The sequence below is a fragment of the Notolabrus celidotus genome, chromosome 19, assembly GCF_009762535.1.
Source record: "Notolabrus celidotus isolate fNotCel1 chromosome 19, fNotCel1.pri, whole genome shotgun sequence".
Classification (NCBI taxonomy): Eukaryota; Metazoa; Chordata; class Actinopteri; order Labriformes; family Labridae; genus Notolabrus; species Notolabrus celidotus.
Window position 1 is genome coordinate 16,146,924 of NC_048290.1, and position 23,745 is coordinate 16,170,668.

General features: G+C 40.0%; 2 protein-coding genes across 5 annotated transcripts; one reads left to right on the forward strand and one right to left on the reverse strand.

Moving 5' to 3' along the window:
- The first annotated feature begins 965 nt into the window (after nucleotides 1-965).
- On the forward strand, nucleotides 966-5,509 carry txnl1 (thioredoxin-like 1). Its single transcript, XM_034710378.1, has 8 exons — nucleotides 966-1,274; nucleotides 2,442-2,538; nucleotides 3,188-3,361; nucleotides 3,711-3,833; nucleotides 4,128-4,197; nucleotides 4,352-4,524; nucleotides 5,028-5,132; nucleotides 5,237-5,509. Exons 1-8 carry the CDS (start codon nucleotides 1,177-1,179, stop codon nucleotides 5,264-5,266), a joined length of 870 nt encoding a protein of 289 aa, XP_034566269.1. The 5' UTR covers nucleotides 966-1,176; the 3' UTR covers nucleotides 5,267-5,509.
- Nucleotides 5,510-10,019: 4,510 nt separating this feature from the next.
- nars1 (asparaginyl-tRNA synthetase 1) lies at nucleotides 10,020-23,726 on the reverse strand. Of its 4 annotated transcripts, none has more exons than XM_034710138.1 (16): nucleotides 23,669-23,726; nucleotides 23,396-23,455; nucleotides 17,505-17,587; nucleotides 17,283-17,348; nucleotides 16,913-17,005; nucleotides 16,709-16,798; nucleotides 15,806-15,884; nucleotides 15,577-15,647; nucleotides 14,876-14,962; nucleotides 13,690-13,911; nucleotides 13,350-13,549; nucleotides 13,122-13,257; nucleotides 12,690-12,803; nucleotides 12,076-12,207; nucleotides 11,737-11,868; nucleotides 10,020-11,351 (listed from the first exon to the last, which is right to left on the reverse strand). In XM_034710138.1, the coding sequence occupies exons 1-16, from the start codon at nucleotides 23,709-23,711 to the stop codon at nucleotides 11,220-11,222; spliced, it is 1,740 nt and encodes a 579-aa protein (XP_034566029.1). In that variant the 5' UTR covers nucleotides 23,712-23,726; the 3' UTR covers nucleotides 10,020-11,219. The 4 variants fall into 4 exon arrangements, with proteins under 4 accessions (XP_034566029.1, XP_034566031.1, XP_034566032.1 ...); XM_034710140.1 differs by having other exon boundaries at nucleotides 10,214-11,351; nucleotides 23,672-23,726; XM_034710141.1 differs by lacking the exons at nucleotides 23,396-23,455; nucleotides 23,669-23,726 and adding an exon at nucleotides 19,240-19,442 and having other exon boundaries at nucleotides 10,214-11,351.
- Nucleotides 23,727-23,745: the final 19 nt, after the last annotated feature.

The following is a 23,745-nucleotide window of genomic DNA, read 5'->3' on the forward strand; positions in this document are numbered from 1 at the left end:
TGTTTCCAGGTCAATTATCAGCAGAGAAATATGAACTTAAACATTCAGATAAATTGATATCAGATGCATTTTATATTAAAACCAATTTATAATGCATGCAGTAAATTAAAAAATTATAATTCATTAAAGATTGCATATGTAATAGCAATAAACATCAAATTAAAGTCCACAGAGATCAGTTCACTGGATCATCTAGATCCTGTCGAGCGTGACATCCTGACATCTTATTTGATTTTATTTATTCTGACTCAGACTCATACCTCAAGTTAGAAATTAAAATAGTATTTAAAAACACTTTATTAACTTAACAGAGATGAGATAATATTGCTTTTGTACAACTTCAAATTAAAATAAGATATTAATTTATTCGTCCCACAACGGGGAAATGTAAAGTGTTACACCAGCAGAGTAGGCAGTGCAAAACAGCATAAAGTAAACAAGAGCCTGTAAAATAGCAATTATTAAAAGTTAATAGCAATTAAAACTAGAGAAGTAAAAGAAGCATATCTTACGAAATATATACACAACTAAATAAGTATATTTACAAATATTTACAAAACCTGTGATGCAGTGAAAAATGTGCACAGACTTGTAACATAGGTTAAAAACAATGTACAGAACTGATAAGATGGGTAGAAAAAAGTATTGCACATGTAAGAAGAGAGGGATGAGTAACTATTGCACTTTAATAAATAAACAGGGGGGATATTGCACATGAGCAGTTTTGGTGAGGCAATTGTTATTGATTTTAAAGTCTGAATTAATTAACGAAAATAGTCGTGTTTTAAAAACAGTGGAGCATTTTTTTTACTTTCAGAAAATATGGATTTAAAAAAGTAAATTGTTAGACAAATAACACATTCCAAATTTCTTCAGTGAAAAGGTTTTATTATTTATCCTGAGGGGGGCAGTAAAGCTCTTACATGCGTATAAAACGCCCGAGTTTATCGTAGAAGAAGATGAAGCCCCGCCTTTCCGGTTGGGTGTCGACCAATCAGGAGTCCGCATCCTGAATCAGTTCACTGTAGCTGTGTGGTTAGAAAGCAGGAGCAGCTAGTTAGCTAACATTCTGACAGAAAGCTAAAAACACAGCACGTTTTAAACATTCATCTGACCTCAGCTCTCTCCTGAACAACACCCAGATAAGTAGCTCACTTCACCGCCGCAGACTCTACCATGGTCGGTGTGAAAGTGATCGGGAGCGACCCGGATTTCCAGCCGGAGCTAGCGGCCGCCGGCTCCAGGCTCGCCGTGGTGAAGTTCACAATGGCCGGGTAAGATCGACTCACCGGCTCCGAGGCCTCGCTGCGGACACTGTGGACTCTTATCTCAGCAGACTATTTAAAAAACATTAAAGCTTATTGTTTAACTTCTTGTTGAAGATGGCAGATATGTATTTCTTTGTTGTCTGACAGGTGTAGCTTCCATTTCCATGAGAGCTAGTTATCATGCTAGCCGCCGTTAGCTAACTAGCTCTGCTGCTTGGAATGACATAGCATTTATTACAGTTCCTGAACAGCTGAGGTGACAGACCATTTAAAGACTTATTCATCACATAAATGGATAACTGGCAGTCAAAAAGTTACTGTTTTCATCACCAGGAGAAAGCGGGCACATTACATCTCATTAAAATATAACAAAAGTGAAGTTATTGTGAAGTGTACTGTAACATGTGACCAACCCTGTCATGTTTACCTGAATTTTACACAGATTGTTGCTGATTCAAAGTTTAGATCTGGCCTATACAAGCTTAACAATTAATTTATTTACATGACATATCAAAAAAGAAAAAACAGCACCTCTTTTAGTAAAGCATTCAGAAGGACTTTATTTGTAAAACAGAACATCAAACTACTGCGAGTTTGTCATGCTCTCGTCAGCCCTGCCTTGTTTCTATATTATCAAAACGTAAGACACAGGACTCATCACGGAATGTCTTTAGAGACGTGGTGGCTGGAAATATTATATATCAATCTAAAGGTTGGCGGTTCGATCCCAGCTCCTGCAGTCACATGCGGAGGTGTCCTTGGTTATAGTGACCTCAATATCATCCAAAACAACCAAAACTAATGTGTGTAAAATGTTGATATTTCTTATGTTATATACAACTAAAACATATTTTACGTTTTCCCAGTTGTCCCCATTAAATTTGGAAAAGTCATAAAATATGAAGCCAAATTTCAATTTAGAGACGTTAAACATTTAATGGGGTCCGATTGACCCCAAGGATGATAGGAGGGTTAGATGAAATGACACTCCAGAAATTGACAGGACTTATGTGGAATTAGAAGTTATCATCTTGCTTGATACATTTCCAAAACAATTCACAGATTTCTGTTGACATTATCTCTCATATTAAAGGTCCCGCTGACTTGTTGACCTCTTGTGTCATCAGGAGAGACCAGAGCAGATCACTAACACCCTCTCCTCTTCCTCCTCAGGTGTCGGCCTTGTGTCAGAATAGCTCCAGCTTTCAACATGTTGAGCACCAAGTACCCACAGGTCGTCTTCCTCGAAGTAGATGTTCACGTCTGTCGGGTGAGTCTGGTGTGCTGCATTCACCGAAGATGTTATGATCCAACAGAGTCTTGGGACAGCTGGGGAAAGGTCTAATATGTAAAGCCATAACCAGCCTTCATTCTTGTTATATTGTGATTTTTGGTTTAGTGAAGCGGTGTCAGACCAGAGCTAAAGTCAGGGGGGATAGCTTTTATTTGATCTTTGTATCAATAATCTTATTTTGTTATGGCAAAAGTAATCAATGGACCTATTCCCATGAAAATGTGATCCTAGTCTGGAGGATATGGATGAGAATATCTAAAAGCAACAATGTTTTTGTTAATCTCTTGAAATTTAAGACTTCTTGAGCTTCCTGCTAAGAGCAAAAAAAGATCGGAAGAAAATTACACAAAGACATAATTTTATTTTTTTACAAAATGTGCAGTGATTTCCTAAAAACCATCATGTCTATCTGCGTGAGAGTATTTCTAGCAACTGAACAGTGTTGGTCAAGTTGTATATGTTTAGTTTTTGGAAATGATGATGCTCTATCACACATGAAGAATAAGATATGCATCTGATGCACAAACTATACTTGTTGTGAGCTGTTGCATCCAGCACAGTTAAAGACGAGGGTTTTGTTCTATACAAAACTACATTTTTTATACATCATTTATTTTTCTTGCAGGCAACCGCAGCAGCCAACAACATCTCGGCCACACCGACATTCCTGTTCTTCAGGAACCGGGTTCGTGTGGATCAGTATCAGGGAGCAGACGCTGCAGGCCTAGAGGAGAAGATCAAACAGCACACAGAGAACGACCCGGGGAACAGCGAGGACTCGGACATTCCAAAGGGATACGTGAGTGAACCCTATTCATCGTTGTTTCCACTTTCATATAGTTCACATACCTCTATATGATCCCAATTTACACCTCCACATCAATGACTTTACCAAAGGCTCTATGTTTGTGGTTTGTCTATCTACCTCATTCTTCTGAACACAATATTTTAGATACACCTTGGTGGAAACGCTTACAAATCAGGAATAAATATCTGCTTGAACGAAAGGGTGAAGTGATTTGATTTTCTCAGTAGAGGTTACAGGTCAAGCAGATGATTCAGAAAGACATGTTAACATATAGCTGTATATGTGATTAAAAAGTGTAAATAGACTTGTAAGTCTTATTTTTTGTCCTGCTTGCTTTCAGATGGACCTCATGCCCTTCGTCAACAAAGCTGGCTGTGAGTGCCTCAACGAGAGTGACGACTGCGGCTTCGATAACTGCTTAGTGAAAGACTCCACCTACATGGAGTCTGACTGTGATGAACAGGTACGAGCATCACCTTTAATGACAGAGACTCTTGTGAATCTTTGAAGATTTTATTTTCTCCCAGTCCAAGAGTTTGGACCAAAACAACAGAGTGTAGAAAATGCAAAATACCTAAACCTCTGCACTGAAGCTAAAAAAAAAAAAGTGATGCTGTGATGACATAATCTCAGAAACAAGTTCATCCTCCGTCTTTTCTGGGCCGTCTTTCAAAGTTAAACCCAGTGTAGTTATAACACCGTGTGTCACATGCCTGTAGACTTTTTTAACAAGTTGCTGTCTCTTCATTTTGTGTAGTTGCTGATAACCATGGCTTTCAACCAGCCGGTGAAGCTGTTCTCTATGAAGCTTCTGTCCTCAGACTTTGGTGAGTTCAGATCAAGCTGCTCAACTCTTGAGTCATTGACCCGAGTCTCTCATCTGGTTGTCGGTGAAAATAACTGCCCTGATGATAACATCCTATCATTTTTCTGCTCCTTTCTTTCCCCTCTCCCTGCTTTATTCCCTTTTGTGCGTGTCAGCGCAAGCCCCTAAGGTGGTGAAGGTGTTCATAAATCTCCCCCGGTCGATGGGATTCGACGATGCTGAGCGGAGTGAAGCCACTCAGGCTTTGGAGCTTTCAGAGGAAGACTACAAAGAGGACTGTTTGATTCCCCTGCGTTATGTCAAGTTTCAGAACGTACAAAGTGTTACGGTAAGAAATTTACTGGTGAAAATCAGCCGTGGTTCACAAAAAATACATGTAGCTGCTCTGTTGAAGTTAACCTATTCCTTATTTCCTATTAAATGATGTTTAAATCATGCTGCTGGTCCTAAAGCCCTTTGTTTCTGAACCAGCACGTTGGCATTTGACTTCATGTTACAGCATACTGTGTCATTATTTTTAAGGTCCAGGTTAATGATCCTACCTGACGAAAAGAAAAGGTCAAAGTGAGACATTTTGAGTCCTACTTTTAGGACAAAACAAACTTTGTTTAATCACTATTGTTATTCTTCTATTTGATGTTAACTTTGTGGAAGTTTACTTAAATTCCAACATTCGGTGTATTTCTTTTAAAAAAAGCCTTAAAGGTTTTTTATCCCACTTGTGCATATTCATGTAAATGTGTACTCTTGTGCAGTTTAATCTTGTTTTTGCACACATTTTTTAACTAAATGAAATAAATAATGTGGAGATGTGACTTCTTTGTCTTCCAGTTGTTTGTCAAGTCAAACCAAGGAGACGAGGAGACGACAAAAATCAACTACTTGACCTTCATAGGCACTCCTGTACAGGCCACCAACATGAGCGACTTCAAGAGGGTAAATAAAGAGCAGCCGAAGCACCTCGAGGTTCATGTGTGATGCAGACTGTTTGTGACAACATGTCAGTCATGTTTAATCGTCTTCTTTACATTTCCATCCAGATTGCGGGAAAGAAAGGAGAGAGTCACTGAGCAAGGGAACCATTGCGGGGTTGAGATGAAGAGGAAGAGGAGGCTGCAGATACACCAAGGACTTTCCCTCTGCCAAAGTTGCCACACACACACCGACATATACACACACAGACACAAAGCCTCCTGCTAACTCCTCTAGACCTGAATGAATTCTTCAACTGTGAAGAGTCAGTCCATAAATTGTTTGTATTGTAATTCTGATGAAATTCACTGTAAATAAAACACAATCCTTTTTCAAAGGCATGTGCGTCAAGACTTTTTCTTTTGTGGAATAATTCACTGAGGACAGCCCATTTACATGCATGGACAGTCACAATAATATAGGCAGATATGAGCAGCAATAAAAGGAAACAGATGTTTCTTGGTGTTTGAGCATGTAACATATATTTTCTTTGCAGTATTTTGGTGCTAATGGTTCTCTTTAGTTCTGTTGCTTTCACCAAAAGAGGCTCAGTATGTGTTAGAAGTGGATGTAACCACTGTGATGTCATACATTGGTTTGTATACTTATGTTTTGAAGCCATAAGTTTGGCATTTTGGCTGTTGACATGGACAGGTAAGAATGTTTTGACAGCAGGTGGTTGTGGTTGCAGTCTATCCCCACCTTTATAGCATGCCCTGCTTTAACATCTACTTGACTCTAATTGGCCCTGTGATTAACTAAATGAATGTCATGCTGTATTGAGAAACACTTTAAACTAGTGATTGAGACAAACACATTAAAAATGTTTACTGAGGCACTAATTCAAGTTAGAATAAGGTCTTTAAACTCTTACAATAAGACCCAACTTCTTTCTATCCAGTGGAGTTACTTCCTCTTGTCCTTCAGAAAGAATGCTGGTTAAGGCACTTCCTTACTGTCTAATACACACATTTGATGTCCTATATTTACCACCAGCAGTAAGAAGTCAACCCATAAAAATAAAGAGAGCATAGGGGTGTCTCCTCTGCATAAAACTCCAACTTCTGACATTCCTTAGATGCCAAATGAGTGATTGCCATCATGTACTCAGGCAGAATCGTATCTCTGTCAAAGCTCCACAGCATCATGGACAACATCCACTACCCTCTCTATAACATGATAACATGCTGGTGAATCACAGGAGCACATTCAACGCAAGACTGATCCCCCCCCTAAATGCACCACAGAACGCCACAGGAAGTCATTCCTGCCTGTGGCCATCAGACTGTTCAACTCCTCCCTCTGATGACTGAACTATGTTCTGTACTCTGTGCAATAACCATGCAATACACTGTGCATTATCTCTGCCACTTCAACATCTTGTATACCAGTTGTTCTCAAAGTGGGGTCCTGGGACCCCTGGGGGTCCGCGAACCATAGCGTGGGGGTCCGTGAAATAATTTGAATACATTTCTAATAAATTATAAAATTGTGCTGTGTCATTACAAAACAGCATATAAACCATTGTTATGATACCATTTCATGCCATCCATACCATGATTAGGGTTAGGGTTATGATTAGGGTAAGGGTCATGATTAGGGATATGATTAGGGTTAGGGTTCTGGTTCTGTTTGCTTGAGTTGGTTCTGGTTCTGTTTGCTTGAGTTTGGTTCTGGTTCTGTTTATTAATAATAATAATAATAATAATACATTTTATTTTGGGCGCCTTTCCGATCACCCAAGGTCACCTTACAGATCATAAAAGCATACATCATTAAAACATCATAAAAACAAACAAACAAAAAGTAATAAATAAAAACTAAAAACTAGTGAGGTGCAGAGAGTCCAGTTAGAGTGAATATGCCAGTTTGAACAGGTGAGTTTTGAGTTGGGATTTGAATGATGTTATGGAATCCGACTGTCTTATGTGTGGGGGGAGGGAGTTCCAGAGTCTGGGTGCTGAGCAGCTGAAGGCTCGGGCACCCATGGTAATGAGGCGTGATGGTGGAATTGTTAAACCTCTGCAAATGATCCAGAACCATAGACTGTATAAAATATGGACGTAGTATCCGTGACGTCACCCATCTGTTTCTGAACGCTGTTTTGAAGCCAATCGGCAGCGGCAGTCATATTGCTGAAGTGTTCCTGCAGGCAGCTGTGCCTCTAATTGGAAGACTAGTAATCTAAATATCTTAGCAATTGCTGCGTTAGAAAAAATCAGCCCCTGTACAGTGTGTGCCAATCGAGAAATGAGCTATCCAGACTAAACCTGTCTTCTGTACCAGGCTGTAAACATGTTTATTTCTGCTGTAAAGATTGGCTTTTTGGAATTGGTGTGTATGTGGTTTTCGGTACTTCCGGAGCCAGCCTCAAGCGGATCCTCGATGATCTGCAGTTTTTAGCATCGGACTCATATTTTTAGACCAGAGGTTGCCGCTTGTGTATTATTCATTATACGATAGGATGCCATACAATGTGACATAATATGATAAATACCTGATCTTTAGCCCAGGCAAACAAAAAAATTATAATAGAATGTATTGATAAATTATTAATCGCTTTAATAACTTTAATAATCACCTTATTCATTTGTATTTTTTTTATTTCAATTGTACTAAATCTAATTAAAATAGTAGTATCTGGGCCCAGAGATAGAATAATTATAAAGCACAAATTAGAAATAGAGTATTTATGGAACTAGTAATACTGATGTTTTGTTCCATTCCTATAATACATCACTGAACCTTATTCTGTTACAATGTACTAACAGTTAAAACGAACCTAAACAACGATTTTGTGGATATTTTAAAACATAGATTTCAAACACTAAGTTAGATGAGGATGTGCTTGACGTGCTTTTATTTGTTTGACAATTATACCTTCTTCCGGTCTGAAAGCTCGCTTACTCTCGTTTCCTTGACGCAGAGCCGTAAACTCAGTATGACGTCAGATTTACGTTGTTGTGAGCTGTCACATAGCCCCGCCCCCGGACGTTCACACCCACTTTAAAGACCCTCCCACTGTGTGTGTGTATGTATTTGTGTGTGTGTGTGTGTGTGTGTGTGTGTGTGTGTGTGTGTGTGTGTGTGTGTGTGTGTGTGTGTGTGTGTGTGTATAAATAATAAAGTATATATATATTTCAATCCAAGAATCATGGTTAAAATAATAAAAGTGAACACATTCTGAATCTTTGACACCAAACTGTTTTATTCATATGAAAAAATAAAAAAAAAACTATAAAAACTGTTCACTAAAGTATCATCAGGTCAGTAAACAGAAGGAGGGACAAACCATGTTTATAAAACAGAAGCAACACTATATCTTAATTAATTGAGCCTGTAAAGACTTATAACATGTCCGTTTTAGTCCTTTGTGTTTACCACTCCTGTTATGTTTCATTAAAACCAGTTTTTCCAGCACTTAGAATTAAAGCAGCATTTCCTTCTTCCTTTATACAACACGGGGCGAGGATGAGGCGAAGAGCTGAAGAAGAACCAGGAACTGTTTTTAAATAAACACAAACAGGAAGGATCTGGACTAGACTCTGGATCTCGAGCTTGGTATAATATCATATAAGCAAATAAATATATGCTGCTTGATTGGGATCAGCAAAGACCTCCAACATCGAATCTGTTTAAATAAATTCTGAATGACACATTTTAATAAAGGGACATTATTAACAGCATGGGAGTCTCTTGTTGTTTTAGATTTATGTAGAAAGAGTCTGGCTGTAAGAGCTGTTACAAAAACAGGAACTTTTTTTTTTTATTAATTTACTGATAGTATTTCTTCCTTACCCTTCTTTATCTTTTATCGTATTTCAATTCTCTCTGTCTGTTCATTATGCTAACATCTATTAAATTTCCAATGATCAATGATCTGTGTCCGGCGGGACAGTAAGACTCAGTTATGGACTTCAGAGCAGCGAAGGGGGGCTGAGTATTTAGAACAATCCCTTCTAATTTAAATAAATAAAAAACTTAACACTATTTACTATGTATGTTAAATTACTGAGAGAGAGTTGATCAAACATTATTGGCTGCATATAAGATGTAAATGTTTGCAGTGTTTGTTGTGTGTTTTTGTTGATTGTTACTGTTCTGGTTTTTGTTTTTAACTCTGTAAAGCACTTTGAATTGCTCTTTGTATGAATGGTGCATTATAAATAAGATTGCCTTGCCAAAGCCAAAGAAATAAGACAAAATAATGTTTCCACATACTTGATAGTAAAAAACGTAGAGAAAAAAAAAGTCAAATTAAAGTTTAAAGTCAATTTAAAAATAGATTATTTTTTAAAAACTCATTATTATTATTATTATTATTACTATTATTATTATTATGAATAGAAGCCTTGCTAGGACAACACTGTTGTTTTATCATATTCTAAAGATAAGCTGAGTGTAAGCAGTTCTCTTTTAGCAGCATCTAGTGGCCAGTAAAGGAACTGCAGCTGAAGACAATTAGACTTGTCAGGAGCTGCTTATTTTGAATTTTGTTTGACTCTAAAGCCTACATTAAACATTTTCTTTAATATTTTTAATGTTTTATTTTTTGTTAAATATTTAACCAGCTCTACTACAACTAAACTAACCCCATTATATTTATTTTATTACTTTATTATGTAGTTTGATATTTTTATTCCTTTTTTGAGCTTCTTTTCAGAGATGTTTGAGTCTTTAGTGCAGAAACTTAAATGTTGTTTTATTAAAAGGTAGCAGGAGTTTATTTTGTTAAAGAGGAGACATAAAGGTTAACCTTAAGATAAAATTACAAATCATTCAGAATCATGTGGTTAATAAAAAAAACTTAAATGAGTAGAAGTCTGTAAGAGAAACCCTCGTACAGCCATGTGTTTGATTCAGGTTTTATTGAAGTGCAGTTTATTGATAGAGGCATATTTTTACACAAAGAGGCAGAGCGCGCAAACACGATGATTTCTAAACCACCGAAGACTGAATGAGTTGTTTGAAGGACGGGCGGCTCTCCAGAACTCCAGCGTCAGCGCTGCATCTTTATATAGGAAGGAGTGGAAATGCTGCAGAGCGAGGGTTTGAACCAAACAGGGGATTTATTCAACTTCACAAAACCACCAAGAGTTAGAATCAGATATACAGAACAATGTGTGTTTGTATGTGTGTGTGTGTGTGTGTGTGTGTGTGGCAGTTCTGCAGATGTTCTCGGGGCCTTTGCTGTATGTTTTCTGGACGTCACAGGAATGCAAAAAAATTTGAAACCAACAGAACTTTGGAAATATGCTGCAAATTATTCATGCATTCTCACATTCATTCAACCAAGGAACAAAGTGTAAACCGTATCTTGTGAGAACTTCTGCATCTTACGGTTAAAGGAAGTGCTTCAGTAGTTTCTGAAGTCTTCATGTAATCTTAATCCTTTCAATTTCAATATAAGTTTGTTTTTTTTAAACCAGGGAAAACTTTTTTATTTAATTGTTCCAAAAACTGAGCTGTGGCTCTAACATGTGCAACCAAACATCAAAAACATTTCTTTGATAGTTCATGATTTTCAAATGAAGTTTGCAGCTTTACTTTTTCAAATCCCTTCAGATTATCTCTCTGAATGAACACTAAGTTGTAGAAAATTAATTTAAAGAGGAACAGGATATCACTGAGCAGCAATCAAGACCACGTTTACAATATTTTGGCATTTTATCTGGACATGCAGACATGAAACACTCACAGGAAACTAATGCTAACTGTTATTCATCACCTTGTAATAATCAGCCATGAGCACGAGCAGAAGCAGACGATGATCCACGTTCAGGTTTAAGTTTCAAGATGGCGGCTGTGACGTCTGACGTGAGATCTGTAGCTCTCTGTGAGGAGACGTGATGGAAAGAAACCAGCTAAAGGCCGAACACAGAACTCTTTGATTTGTTAATGCTGAGACAGAGCGCTGCCACATGCCGGGTCCAGATAGACTACCAGAGTGTGTGTGTGTGTGTGTGTGTGTGTGCATTACTGTGTGTGTATGATCGCGCGCGCGTGTGTGTGTGTGTGTGTGTGTGTGTGTGTGTGTGTGTGTGTGTGTGTTCATGGTCGGCAGCGCTGGATAAAGCGGGGGTACAGGCAGACGTCTCGGATGTGATGTCTGTTCAGCAGCCAGGTGAGGAAACGCTCCAGACCCAGACCGTAACCTCCATGAGGACATGTGCCGTATTTCCTCTGAAACACACACAGATACACACAACAGCATGTTAATACACACGCAACAAAGAAGAGAGACAATATACAGCAGAGTGCATGAAACCAGAGGACAGTCAGGCCCCGTCTGTGTCTGCTTGGTATCTTAAAACTCTCATATTTCACACAGTCTCCTTTAGACTAAAGATAAGACATGAGAGCAGACATTTACACTCTGATCCTGCAAGAGCTGTAACATTTAATGTATCTCTAAACAGTTTTGGCAAAAGATGAATCTTCAAAAAAGTCTAAATTCTCCTTCTAGCTTTGTTTCCTTTCCTCAGTGACAGAAAGTAGTAAATGAAGAATGAATGATTTCTCATCAGCGTCATATGTAAGAAGTTGGAGGACGTGTGTTTCCTGTTACCTGGTCAGTGTACCAGTAGTAAGGGGTCGGGTCAATTCCCTCCCTCTTGTATCCGTCCAGCAGCTCCTCAGCGTCCCAGATACGCATCGAGCCTCCGACGATCTCTCCAACGTTTGGCATCAAGACGTCGACCTGCAGCAAACGCAGCAGAGGAGACGTCAGGACAGCTCGTTATTCAAATTTTTACCGTCTCTGTTTCCTAAACCCACTTTACACAAAACAAAATAACATGCTGCTATTGAATTATTTTCATCTGAACCTCGACCTCCTTGATGTAAAGCTGCTCTTGTTCTGAGTCCAAAGCTCAGTTTGATTCAGTTTGATCTCTGAGGTTCGTACCGACTCAGTGAGGCGTTTGTCGTCCTCGCAGCGCTGCATGTAGAAGGATTTGATCTCCGCCGGGAAGCGGCAGAGCAGGATGGTCTCGTTGATGGAGTCGGTCATCATCCTCTCCGGAGCCTCGGGGATGTCCTGAGATTAACACAAAACGGGGAGGTTAGTATCTTGCTGGATTTTTGAATTCCAGGAGGAGAGAAAATAAGAGTGTGTCAGAGTAAGCTACAGTTACGAACTGAAGGAGTGGAGGGATTTACCAGAAAGTTCTTCTTAAAGAGTTGCATTGTGGGATCTAAAAATCAAGATATTTTAGCTCCTCTTTTGAGTCTGACTCCTCTTTTCTTAAACAACCCCCCAAAATCTCCAAACTTCATAAAACACAAACACTGGAAACACTCTTAAAGTCTGCATGATATAAAAACAGTGACTCATGACCCGTTTCTTGGGCTTAAAGGGGAACTACTGGACTCTTAAACGTGGATCCAGATCAAAGATCATCCTCTAAAAGTGCTTGCTTTTGTCACTGACATACTCCGATTGTTATTTGAAGTATTCTAAGGTTTAAGACTAAGAATCATGAGACATATTCAAGATATTCAGATGTGTTTGATCATCACCTCTCCAAACTCGTAGTAAGTGCCATCGTCCTTCTTCACATCGTGCTCTTTGAGCCACTCGATGGCTTCAGTGTAGTTCATCCTCTTAAACGGCCTCTTGGGCGGCTTGAAGTTCTGGAGATGAAAACAACATCAGAGAAACATTAGCACATATTCCATCTTCCTACCAAATAAAAATGATTGACTATGTACTTTTATAGATTAAGGGATTAAAAAGGACGTAATCTTCATTCACACAAACAGCAATTAATACAAAATGCAGAAGAAAGAGTTTTGTCTTGCAATATATCCTTACATCCCTAATGTCTTGCCATCATATTATTTCAGCTTCCTTCTTGTTTTCAGTCGCCGTGAAGCACTTTGGGTTGCATTTTCTTCGTATGAAAGGTGCTATATAAATAAAGCTTGATTGATTGATTGAAAGAGACTTACAGGGTTGATGTCGTAGAGGAGCTGAGCGGCGGGGGACTTGAGCACTCGGTCCACCACGTCACACACCAGATCCTCCAGTCTGTTCAGCAGGTCCTCGAAAGACATGAAGGGACACTCTGCCTCGATGTGAGTGTATCTGAACACGGGACACATTGATCTCACGTTAATAAACAAACAGGATTATGATGTTTTTTGTGATTTTAACTTGATATAAAGTCGCTCTCTCACTCAGATAGATGTCTGCGGGTGCGAGACTGCTCGGCTCTGTATGACTGAGCGATACAGAAGGTGTCACCCAGAGCGGGTATACAGGTCTCCAGGTAGAGCTGGGACGACTGCGTCAGGTACGCCTCCTCGCCAAAGTAGTTGAGGTTGAACAGCGTGGAACCGCCCTCCACCTGTGTCTGCACCAGGGTCGGAGGAGTGATCTGATCCACGGAGAAAGAACGAAGGAGATCTGACAACATGTTTATGCATCCCATAATAATCACAGTTTTATATATTTCTCTGTCTTATATCTCAAAGTTGAACATCATGACTTGAATCATTTTGAGTCCGTGCGCTTCACCTCGTAGTATCCTCGGTTAAAGAAGTGGTCCCTGAAGCACTGTGTGACGGTGGATCTCACTCGGAGGATCTTGGACACGTTCTCTCCTCGGATCAGCATGTGTCGGTTGTTCAGCTGCACGTCCACATCGGACTCCTCGTTCAGCAGGTTGTCAGCGCCGCCTGCCGGAGCCAAGCCAATCAGATCCCAGTAATCACAGTGAAGCTCGTGGCCTCCGGGTGCCTTTGAGAGGAGGACGAGAACTCAGTCAGGAGATTCTGCAGGTTTTGATACTCCAATCATCCTGCAGTGTTGCTCTGTGTGTGCCTCCTGCAGAATGTGTGTGTATTTGCAAAAATATAAAGACTTTAAACAGCTTTAAATGTGGAATCAATGAGTAGTCGAGTCCCTGCACAGTTTTTGAGATTACTGCAGGTCGCTGTACGTTAGGAGGAATCAGCAGCCATGAACAATCAGTGTTTAGCTGAAGCTTTGGTTCTTGTTTCTGAATGCTTAGCTTGCTTTTTGGGTCTCAGTATTTGTTGCTCACAAGGTTTTCACAGAAGGACTTAACTCCCACAGAGGTCTCTTTCTCAGACATGACATAAAAACCAGGAAAATACTGAATTAAGCAATTTTAAGATCAAAATAATATTCCTCCAAAGCTCTTCTTTAGACATTAAGAAGAACAGTGTGTCAAAAAAAATCTGTAAATGTACCTATTAGTATATTTATTTATGTTACTTTTATGTTTAAACTAACCCTCAAACTTGGCAATAAAAAATTAGCTTTATGTCATCCATTGTTGTACACGTACACTACCAGTCAAAAGTTTAGAAACACCTTCTCATTCAAGGGTTTGTATTTATTTTAGTTATTTGGAACACTGTAGATTAATACCAAAGACATCAAAACTATGAAAGAACATATATAGAATAATTTAATTCTTTCACATTTAGGTATTCAATCTGGACCAGAGAGGTATAAATCTGCATCACAACAAATTTAAATTTCATCATTGAATCAGTAAGAATCTGTGGCATAATTTATGTAATTGAGCAGACATAGACAATAAACCTGAAACCAGTGAGCAGATTCACGCCGCCCATCTGGTTTCCTGTGGAACCTGATTTTCTCAGTAAGCTGTTTCCTTGAGTGCACGTTGACCTACAGCAGGTTTTAAATGTGGTGCAGCAGGTGTGTTTACCTGTTTCCCCTCTGGGACCGGAGTGACGGTGCCGTAAAGAGCTACTGTACTCTCTGTGGACAACACCAGGCCGTTGTAGCTCTGGCACTAAAAAACAGGAACAAGAAAACAAGTCAGACTTAAGAAGCATCTTTACATCCCGATCATAATTCAGCCTGGGAAATTATTTCACATTAACTCATTAAAGTGTCACATCGATGACTAGTTTGAAATGTATAACCCATTTTGTACTTTAGTGAACAAAATCAGGAACTCCTTTCTCACAGGTAATCTACCTGACCTTCATGATCTTATGTTTTGAGCCTACTGGAATTAGAAACTGGGTTCCTTCCTTGAATCAAACAACTCTACTTTTAAAGATCAGATCGAATAAATGTTTTTAAATTCCCTCATGATGACCGAGAAAACAACCTCAATTAAACACAGGTGTGGATGTGAGTTAATTCACATGTTAAGACAACCTGTGTGCAATTAAATAAATCTTGAATATATGTTAATTTCACCTTTACTTCATCAGCTGTTTGGCTGATTTTCTTCTTGTTTTAGCTTTTATTCATCTCAGAGAAAATCAATCTTTGCCTCCACAAAAACACCCAAATAATAAACACTTTAGACTCAACAGTACATTTAACAAATCATAAATGAAGGCCAAAAATGAAAGTGCAGTGTGTTGAGTGAATGTATAAGATGTTGAGTTGTACCAGTTTATCAGAGAGGACACATTGGAGGAAACCAGTTCCATCTCGCAACACGATGAACATCAGGTTCTTTCCTGCAGAAGACAGAAAATACAAACTTCAACCAAGTTTGACATTTTACTTCAAACAGCATCAAATTTAGAGGTTTGGTTCTTTTAAAAAATAACGGTTGTATTTTACAGAACAGGTAAAAAGTGGATTGAGTATCATCATCCTGTTTCATGCTGCTCACCCTGCCTCCTGAGACGATGGACCCATCCGAACACTTTCACTCTCTGACCTCGTTTGGCCTCTAGATGTTGAATTTTTACCTGAAGGAAATAACACGATAAGATGAGACTGTATTCAGGGTCGGGGACTCTTTTAGTACAGGTTACTCAGTTATTTGCACCAGTATGTGATAAAAAGGTGGTTCTTAATGATAGCAGTAGTTTGTAATTCACACTAGATAATGCAAAAACTAAAGTTAGTCTGCATCCTTGTATTTCTAAACAATGACATTGTAACACAAAGTGCTGTACATAAAAACAACTTAACCCCACCATCCTAAACCCAACCCAGCCCCGACCCCAACCCACAATCCTAAGGTTAAGAACACAATACATACAACAATAATAATAACAATAAATAAAGTAAATAAATAAATGAATGAAAAATGAGTTGCTGAACGAACTGAGGAAATGCTCTCATGATATCTTAATAAGGAAACACTGGAGGAAACATAAGATGTTAAAACTCAACACAGGAAATGAATCTCACCAAAATATAATACATTTCTAAGATAATAAAACACTAAAACGTTAAACCATTAAAAGAAAATAAGATGATAAACTTAAAATAAATAAAAAAAAGGAAATGAAATATAAAGTGACTACAATTTGAACTAGATAATAAATAAATAAAGTAAGGTGAAATGAAACTGTTATAAGAATAAAACTCAGTTAAAAGAGAGACTAAAAAGGTAGATCTTGAGTTTGCTTTTAAAAATGTTAATGCTCTGTGCAATGATTACTTCTGACCCGGTTCAGTTTGTTTATCTGTCATCAGTAAATGATTCATGACGTCACCACATTGTGAGTCATACTGCCCTCTGCAGCTTTAATTGCAGCAACAATATAAACTGTGACAGACTTACAGCGTCAGGCTCAGGTAGGCTGGCGTCCTTCTCGATGACGATCTTCTTGGCTTCCTCCATGTTCTTCTCTCTCCTCTCGGTGTCCTCGGCCTACACAGAACAAACATGTAGAAGACACAAAAATAAAACAACAAACATACCAGACTGAGGGTTTGACTTTCTGATGACAGAGAGAAAAAAGAGAGAAGTAGCAGAAACACACACCTCTTTCTTGTCTTTGGCATCATTCTTTGATTGTTCCCGGTTGAAGGCCTTCTTTGCATTCTTCATCTGGGTCTTGGAGATCACGGCCCAACGCTGAGGAGGAACACAAACATGAGACATGAGGTGTGCAAGCAATATCCAGTGAAAGCTGTGTGAAATTAAAATCCATATGAAGCATCATGATCTGACTTTTACTGCAAACAACAGCTGATTCACGGTGGAAAAGCCTCTGATCAAAAACAGACTGTGGTTGAAATAAAATCTTCAGAGTAAAGATTTGTGTATTTGAAAACTCTTAAGTGAGGATATTTTCACATACTCAACAAGAACAGCTTCTTGTTTTTGTAATGTGTAGATAAGAGAAACCAACCTCTCCTTCCTTCTGTGATTCTACGTAGACGGTGGGGAATGGCTCCTTCCCGACAGACATCAGAGCCTGAAGAGAAGATTAAATAAATACAAGATGTTGACAGACATTTTGGACCAACCAGTGAAGAAAGAGACCAACCAGTGAAAGAGATCAACAACAACCACACATCCAAACACAATGAGAGCACACATCTGAGGTATGTGAAGCTGCATCAGCGTTTACCTTGAGGGGAGTTTTAAAGGGCTTCTGCTCGGTCCCGTCTCCGTCCTGGTCGCTGCCACATTTATCCGACACGTACAGCTCACCTGAGGGGCAGAGGCAGAGTGAGAAGCTGAACCTCCTGTGAGTTTGTTCAAGACAGGATTGTTATCACGGTTTGTCAGTCTGTATAAAATGTATAGAGGCAGACCTGGGTTGAAGTTAATCCCCCGTGAAAACAGAAGCTGATGAAATAACAGAGCTGCGTTTGTAAAAGAGGAAGTCACTCTCTGACACACTTACTGTGGTTTACTAGTCTCCCCTCTTTTGCTCCCGTGACCCCGTATAAAAGTCACACACTAATGCTGCAGAGCTTATCTTCTCCTTACAATCAATAAAACAAGGCGGGCAGAAAGTTGCCTGAATGCAAGTTATCAAAGTGATATTGGAGTTTTAGAAACAGTGCAGTCATTGTTGGTAATGTATAGTACTGCTGCATTATCATCGTCTACTTCAGTCATTCAATGAAGCTAAAAAATACAAGTGACCACATTTCTGGATGTCTGTATCTGGAAATAATATCTTTATAATTCATGGTAGAATTAAACGTTTGTCTTTGTCTGTTTATAAAACACAGTAAGACTAACAGGCGGATTCTTGTACATGAGAGACTGAGTGTTTATTACAACTCCTAACTATTCACACATTAGAATAGTTCTCCGCCCTCCCCTGCAGACATAGGGAGAGAGAAAGACCAGATTGATGACTAACATTGTTGTATGTATGCTCGTTATATGTGACACACATGTGGATATGATCTAGATCAGGACTGTCAAACATACGGCCCGCGGGCCAAAACCGGCCCGCCAGAGGTTCCACTTGTACTATTTTGCACTAAAACAAAGGTAAAAATGTAGAGTTGTTGTTATTTATAGGTTGTTATGTTATGATTTTGCTGGTCCGGCCCAATTCAGATTAACTTGGGCTGTATGTGGCCCCTGAACTGAAATGAGTTTGACACCCCTGATCTAGATGATCTACTCTCACCTACAAAGTTTGCACTTGACCTCTTTTCTGGTTTATTTTTCGTAGAAGTTCCTGCCAAAATTCTTCGGAGCTGCAAAGGTTTCTGCATTTTTCTCCAATTATTAATCTCTACTATTTTACTTTACTAACTATTTTATTGGCAACTGGCCCTCATATGTTTGTATGATATCTGGGTTATTATTAGGACATGTTTAAGGACAGTTTTAGGATATGCTTCAGGACACCATAATAACATCCTGCCCACCTTGGCCTGTTCTATGAGGCGTTCAGGTACCGAACAGAGACGAAACCGAAAGAGCATTTAATATGTTGACCGGTAGTGAAAACTATATCAAAATATCATCAGTTAATATGAACAGTAAAATGACAAATCAAGGTCAGCTTCATACATCAGGTTATCTCACCAACACCGCCTCTTAGCTGCTGCATTACAAACTGACAGCTGTCATGGCTGAATTCACTGTTAGCTTTCTCTAAATGTACCCTGCTAGGCTCACATATTTTTTCTCTGTAGCTTTCAATTATTAATCTACAGCACATACGTTCACTGACTGTGTAAGCACGCTCAGTAAAAAATCAATACAAAAGCCTACACAGTCAGAAATACGCGTTAGCAGGCATGCTAGCTGCAAACATCACTAACTGATGCAATAAGCAGCACACACATGTCTACAGCAGCTAGCTAACAAGGCTAGGCTACTCTCTGTCTTACCCACTGAGACCTGCTCCACACCTTGTGTTATCTCTGTCGCCATGGCAGCCCAGAAGCAACGACAATCCGCTGTGGAGTGGAAACTAAATATATTCTATTCAAAAAAATAGAGATTTAAACTCCGGGAGCGACTGCCGGTGGCGTCTCTTCAGCCGCAGACGTGCAACTTTACGTCAGCCAGGCTGCGGGTCGGCGTCATGGCGTCATCCAGACAGCGTAATGGAGAGGCGGGGCGACAAGCGCTGATTGGCTGAGCGTGAGGAAACCTGATTGGTCGACTTCCTTGTCAGTTAAGCGTTTGGTCCATTGGGTCAAATGGTCAAATAAGAAAAAATGTTAATTGTTCAACGTCCAAAGAGAGGATGGATTATTCTGGAAAAACTAAGAAAAAAGATGTGAATAAAAGAGAACAATATAATGGAAATTAAAAAAAAATAATAATAATTAAAAATTAATTGGGGGGAAAAAGACAAAAGTTCAAGATTTAAAAAAAAAATTAAAACATTAAATATTAAATGAAATCATTTTAATCAGAATCAGAAATACTTTATTTTAGTTGTTTTGGGAAATTCAGTTGTTACAGAATGCTCTTATACGCAGTATGAAGAAGTCAAAATATTAATAGAAAGAAGGAATAAAATAAGGTATAAAAACAAATAAAATTAAAGCCGCAAGCGGCGATGAACGGGCCCTCGCACATCCGCAGCCGCCGCCTACGCGAGCCACTGCTGCATACGTACGCAAACCACCGCTGCATACGTACGCGAGCCAACGCCGCATACGTACGCGAGCCAACGCCGCATACGTACGGGAGCCAACGCCGCATACGTACGCGAGCCAACGCCGCATACGTACGCGAGCCAACGCCGCATACGTACGCGAGCCAACGCCGCATACGTACGCGAGCCAACGCCGCATACGTACGCGAGCCAACGCCGCATACGTACGCGAGCCAACGCCGCATACGTACGCGAGCCAACGCCGCATACGTACGCGAGCCAACGCCGCATACGTGCTTAAACACAACAGTATTTGTACATTTTGATCTGGGAAGTGGTTCATCAGCAAGGTGCTGGCATCTGATCAGGTGGCCTCCTGGTGAGTGAGCTTGTCGGTGGGAAAAGCAAATAGACATATTATCAGGATAACTTGTATATTATAATATCCTAAGCACAAAAGTAACGTCTCCAAAACCAAACATCACGTCTGCTCCAAAATCCAACAGTCTTTGAACTACAATGTCACAGGAGGAGCAAAACAGAAAGCTAAACATCAGGAATTGCTCAATCTGGCTGTGATAAACAGCTCAACAGGGACACCTGGTGGCCTTTTTCGGCTACTACCTTACATTTAGATTATAATGTGTCATAAGAAAACACTAGAATCACAAATTGGTATATGAATTAAATTTGTAGGAAAGCACCATGTGCACTGTCAGATGGACCTGCTTGTCCTTCTTGGTCAAGAGTTGAAACATAAAAGATTCATTAGGCAATGATGTTTTGCATGGAAAAGTGTGCATTGTTTGTTCAATTGTGTCGTTATTGTTGTGTTGTCACACTGCTTTGTTCAAGTCGTAGGAATAATTTAATAATACCAATGTTTGTTCATGTCTTGTTTAAGCATTAATTAGTAACTACATGAATACTTTAAACAAGGATAATGAAAGTACTTACTTCCTTCAGCAAATGCTTGGACAAGCATTTTAGTTTCCTACATTTTGTTTAGTCCTGTAACTCCTGGATGGTGTTGTCCTTAATTTCCAGATGTGAAGCTTGACTCATCACAACAGATTTTTGCTGCTGGATCTCCTTTCTTGCTGTTTAAATGAGTTCTGCAGGGCTTGTTTCTCATTTGCATTTTGAATCCCCGCCTCAACACTTGCCACGCCCACAGTTTGGACTGAATGGGAGAAAAACTCTTGCAGCAGCTCTCAAAAGTATGCACCCTTATTTTGGCTGCGTTTTTTATGTTCAAAGCTAGGTGGCGCTCTTCCTGTTGAGTTTGGGATATGGGTGCAAGAGGCTTTTTTGTGCGTCCTGATGTCCTGGATATGCATAAAATTTTTCACGCATGTAGCTCAAAATAACCCCTATGGGGAGGGGTTTTTGAAAACTGTAGGGGGCGCTAGTGAGCACATTTTTTCGACTTTTTTGGCGAAACCCATAAAATGTTGCAAATTTTCCCTGGACTGACGAGTGTCTTGGATGAGGTGAAATGACGTGCATATTAAAGTCACAAAAATCCATTTTTGGAGTTTTTTTTTATGGCCCGCCCAAAAATTTGCCACGCCCACATCTTTAGTCTGAACGGAATGCCTTTACTTTGTGTTAATCGTCAATGGGTTTACTGTAGAATGTGCCTAGTTTGGACTGAATTGGAGAAAAACTCTAGGAGTAGCTGTCAAAAGTATGCACCCTTATTTTGCCCTGTTTTTCACATTCAGAGCTGTATGTGCGTTTCAGGCCCTGCCTCAACTCATGCCACGTCTACAATTTTTGTCTGACCAGAAATCCTTTTACACTGATGTATTCGTCTATATGTCTGCTATACAATGTGCTTTGTTTGAACTGAATCGGACAAAAACTCTAGAAGGAGCTCTCAAAAGTATGCACCCCTATTTTGGCCCCGTTTTTCACATTCAGAGCTGTATGTTCGTTTGATTCTCCGCCTCGACAACTGCCACGCCCACAGTTTTACTGAGGAGGCATATCCGTTTATAACCTGTAATCGTCAATATGTCTGCTATAGATTGCCCTTGGTTTGGACTGAATCGGAGAAGTGCCTTTGGAGAAGATAACGTTTGAACGCACCCTTGTTTTGACCTACATTACCCCGTTTTTTATGATCAAAGCTAGGTGGCGCTCTTCCTGTTGAGTTTGGGATATGGGTGCAAGAGGCTTTTTTGTGCGGCATGATGTCCTGAATATGCGTACAATTTTTCAAGCATGTAGCTCAAAATAACCCCTATGGGGAGGGGTTTTACAAAACTGTAGGGGGCGCCAGTGAGCACATTTTTTCGACTTTTTTTGCGAAACCCATAAAATGTCGCAATTTTTCCATTGACTGACGAGTGAGTTGGATGTCGTGAAATTACGTGCATATTAAAGTCACAAAAATCCATTTTTTGACGGTTTTTTTTGATGCCCCGCCCCAAAGTCTGCCACGCCCACATCTTTTGTCTAAATGGAATGCCTTTACTTTGTATTAATCCTCAATAGGTTTACTCTAGAATGTGCCTAGTTTGGACTGAATCAGACAAAAGCTCTAGGAGAAATAATCAAAAGTATGCACCCTGATTTGGGCGTTTTTGGGCACTTTTTGGAGCAAATTTAGACTTTCAAAAGTAGGTGGCGCTCTTCCTGTTGAGTTTTGGATATGGGTGTGAGAGGCTTTTTTGTGCGTCCTGGTGCCATTAATATGCGTAAAATTTTTCAAGCATGTAGCTCAAAATAACCCCAATACGAAAGCGATTTTGAAAACTTTAGGGGGCGCTAGCGAGCACATTTTTGCACAAAAAATTTTGAGACCCATAAATTATCAAATTTTTCACCAGGCCCAATGAGTGTGCAAAAATATTGGCGCTTTCATTAAAGTCCAGGTGGCCAAAAGTCCCCTAGAAGTTGCGTAAGAAAGAAGATAAATAATCCCTAGGGTTTCAATAGGGCCTTCGCCCCCGGTGGCCACCGGCGGTGCTCGGGCCCTAATAATAATCCTTAGGGTTTCAATAGGGCCTTCGCCCCCGGTGGCCACCGGCGGTGCTCGGGCCCTAATTAAAGCCGCAAGCGGCGATGAACGGGCCCTCGCACATCCGCAGCCGCCGCCTACGTGAGCCACCGCCGCATACGCGAGCCAACGCTGCATATGCACGCGAGCCAACGCCGCATACGTACGCGAGCCAACGCCGCATATGTACGCGAGCCAACGCCGCATACGTACGCGAGCCAACGCCGCTTACGTACGCGAGCCAACGCCGCACACGTACGCGAGCCAACGCCGCACACGTACGCGAGCCAACGCCGCATACGTACGCGAGCCAACGCCGCATACGTACGCGAACCAACGCCGCATACGTACGCGAGCCAACGCCGCATACATATGCGAGCGAATCACTAAGACAGGAATTGGTATATGAATGAAATTTGTAGGAAAGCACCATGTGCACTGTAAGATGGATCTGCTTGTCCTTCTTGGTCATCTATCCAGTCTGCATCCACTGAAGAGTTGAAACATAAAAAGATTCATTAGGCAATGATGTTTTGCATGGAAAGTGTGCATAGTTTGGTCAATTGTGTTGTTGTGTTGTCACACTGCTTTGTTCAAGTCGTAGGGATAGTTTATTAATACCAATGTTTGTTCATGTCTTGTTTAAGCATTAATTAGTAACTACATGACTAGTTTTTTAAACAAGGATAATGAAAGTACTTACTACCTTCAGCAAATGCTTGGACAAGCATTTTAGTTTCCTCCATTTTGTTTTTAATTTTTCCTGTAACTCCTGGATGG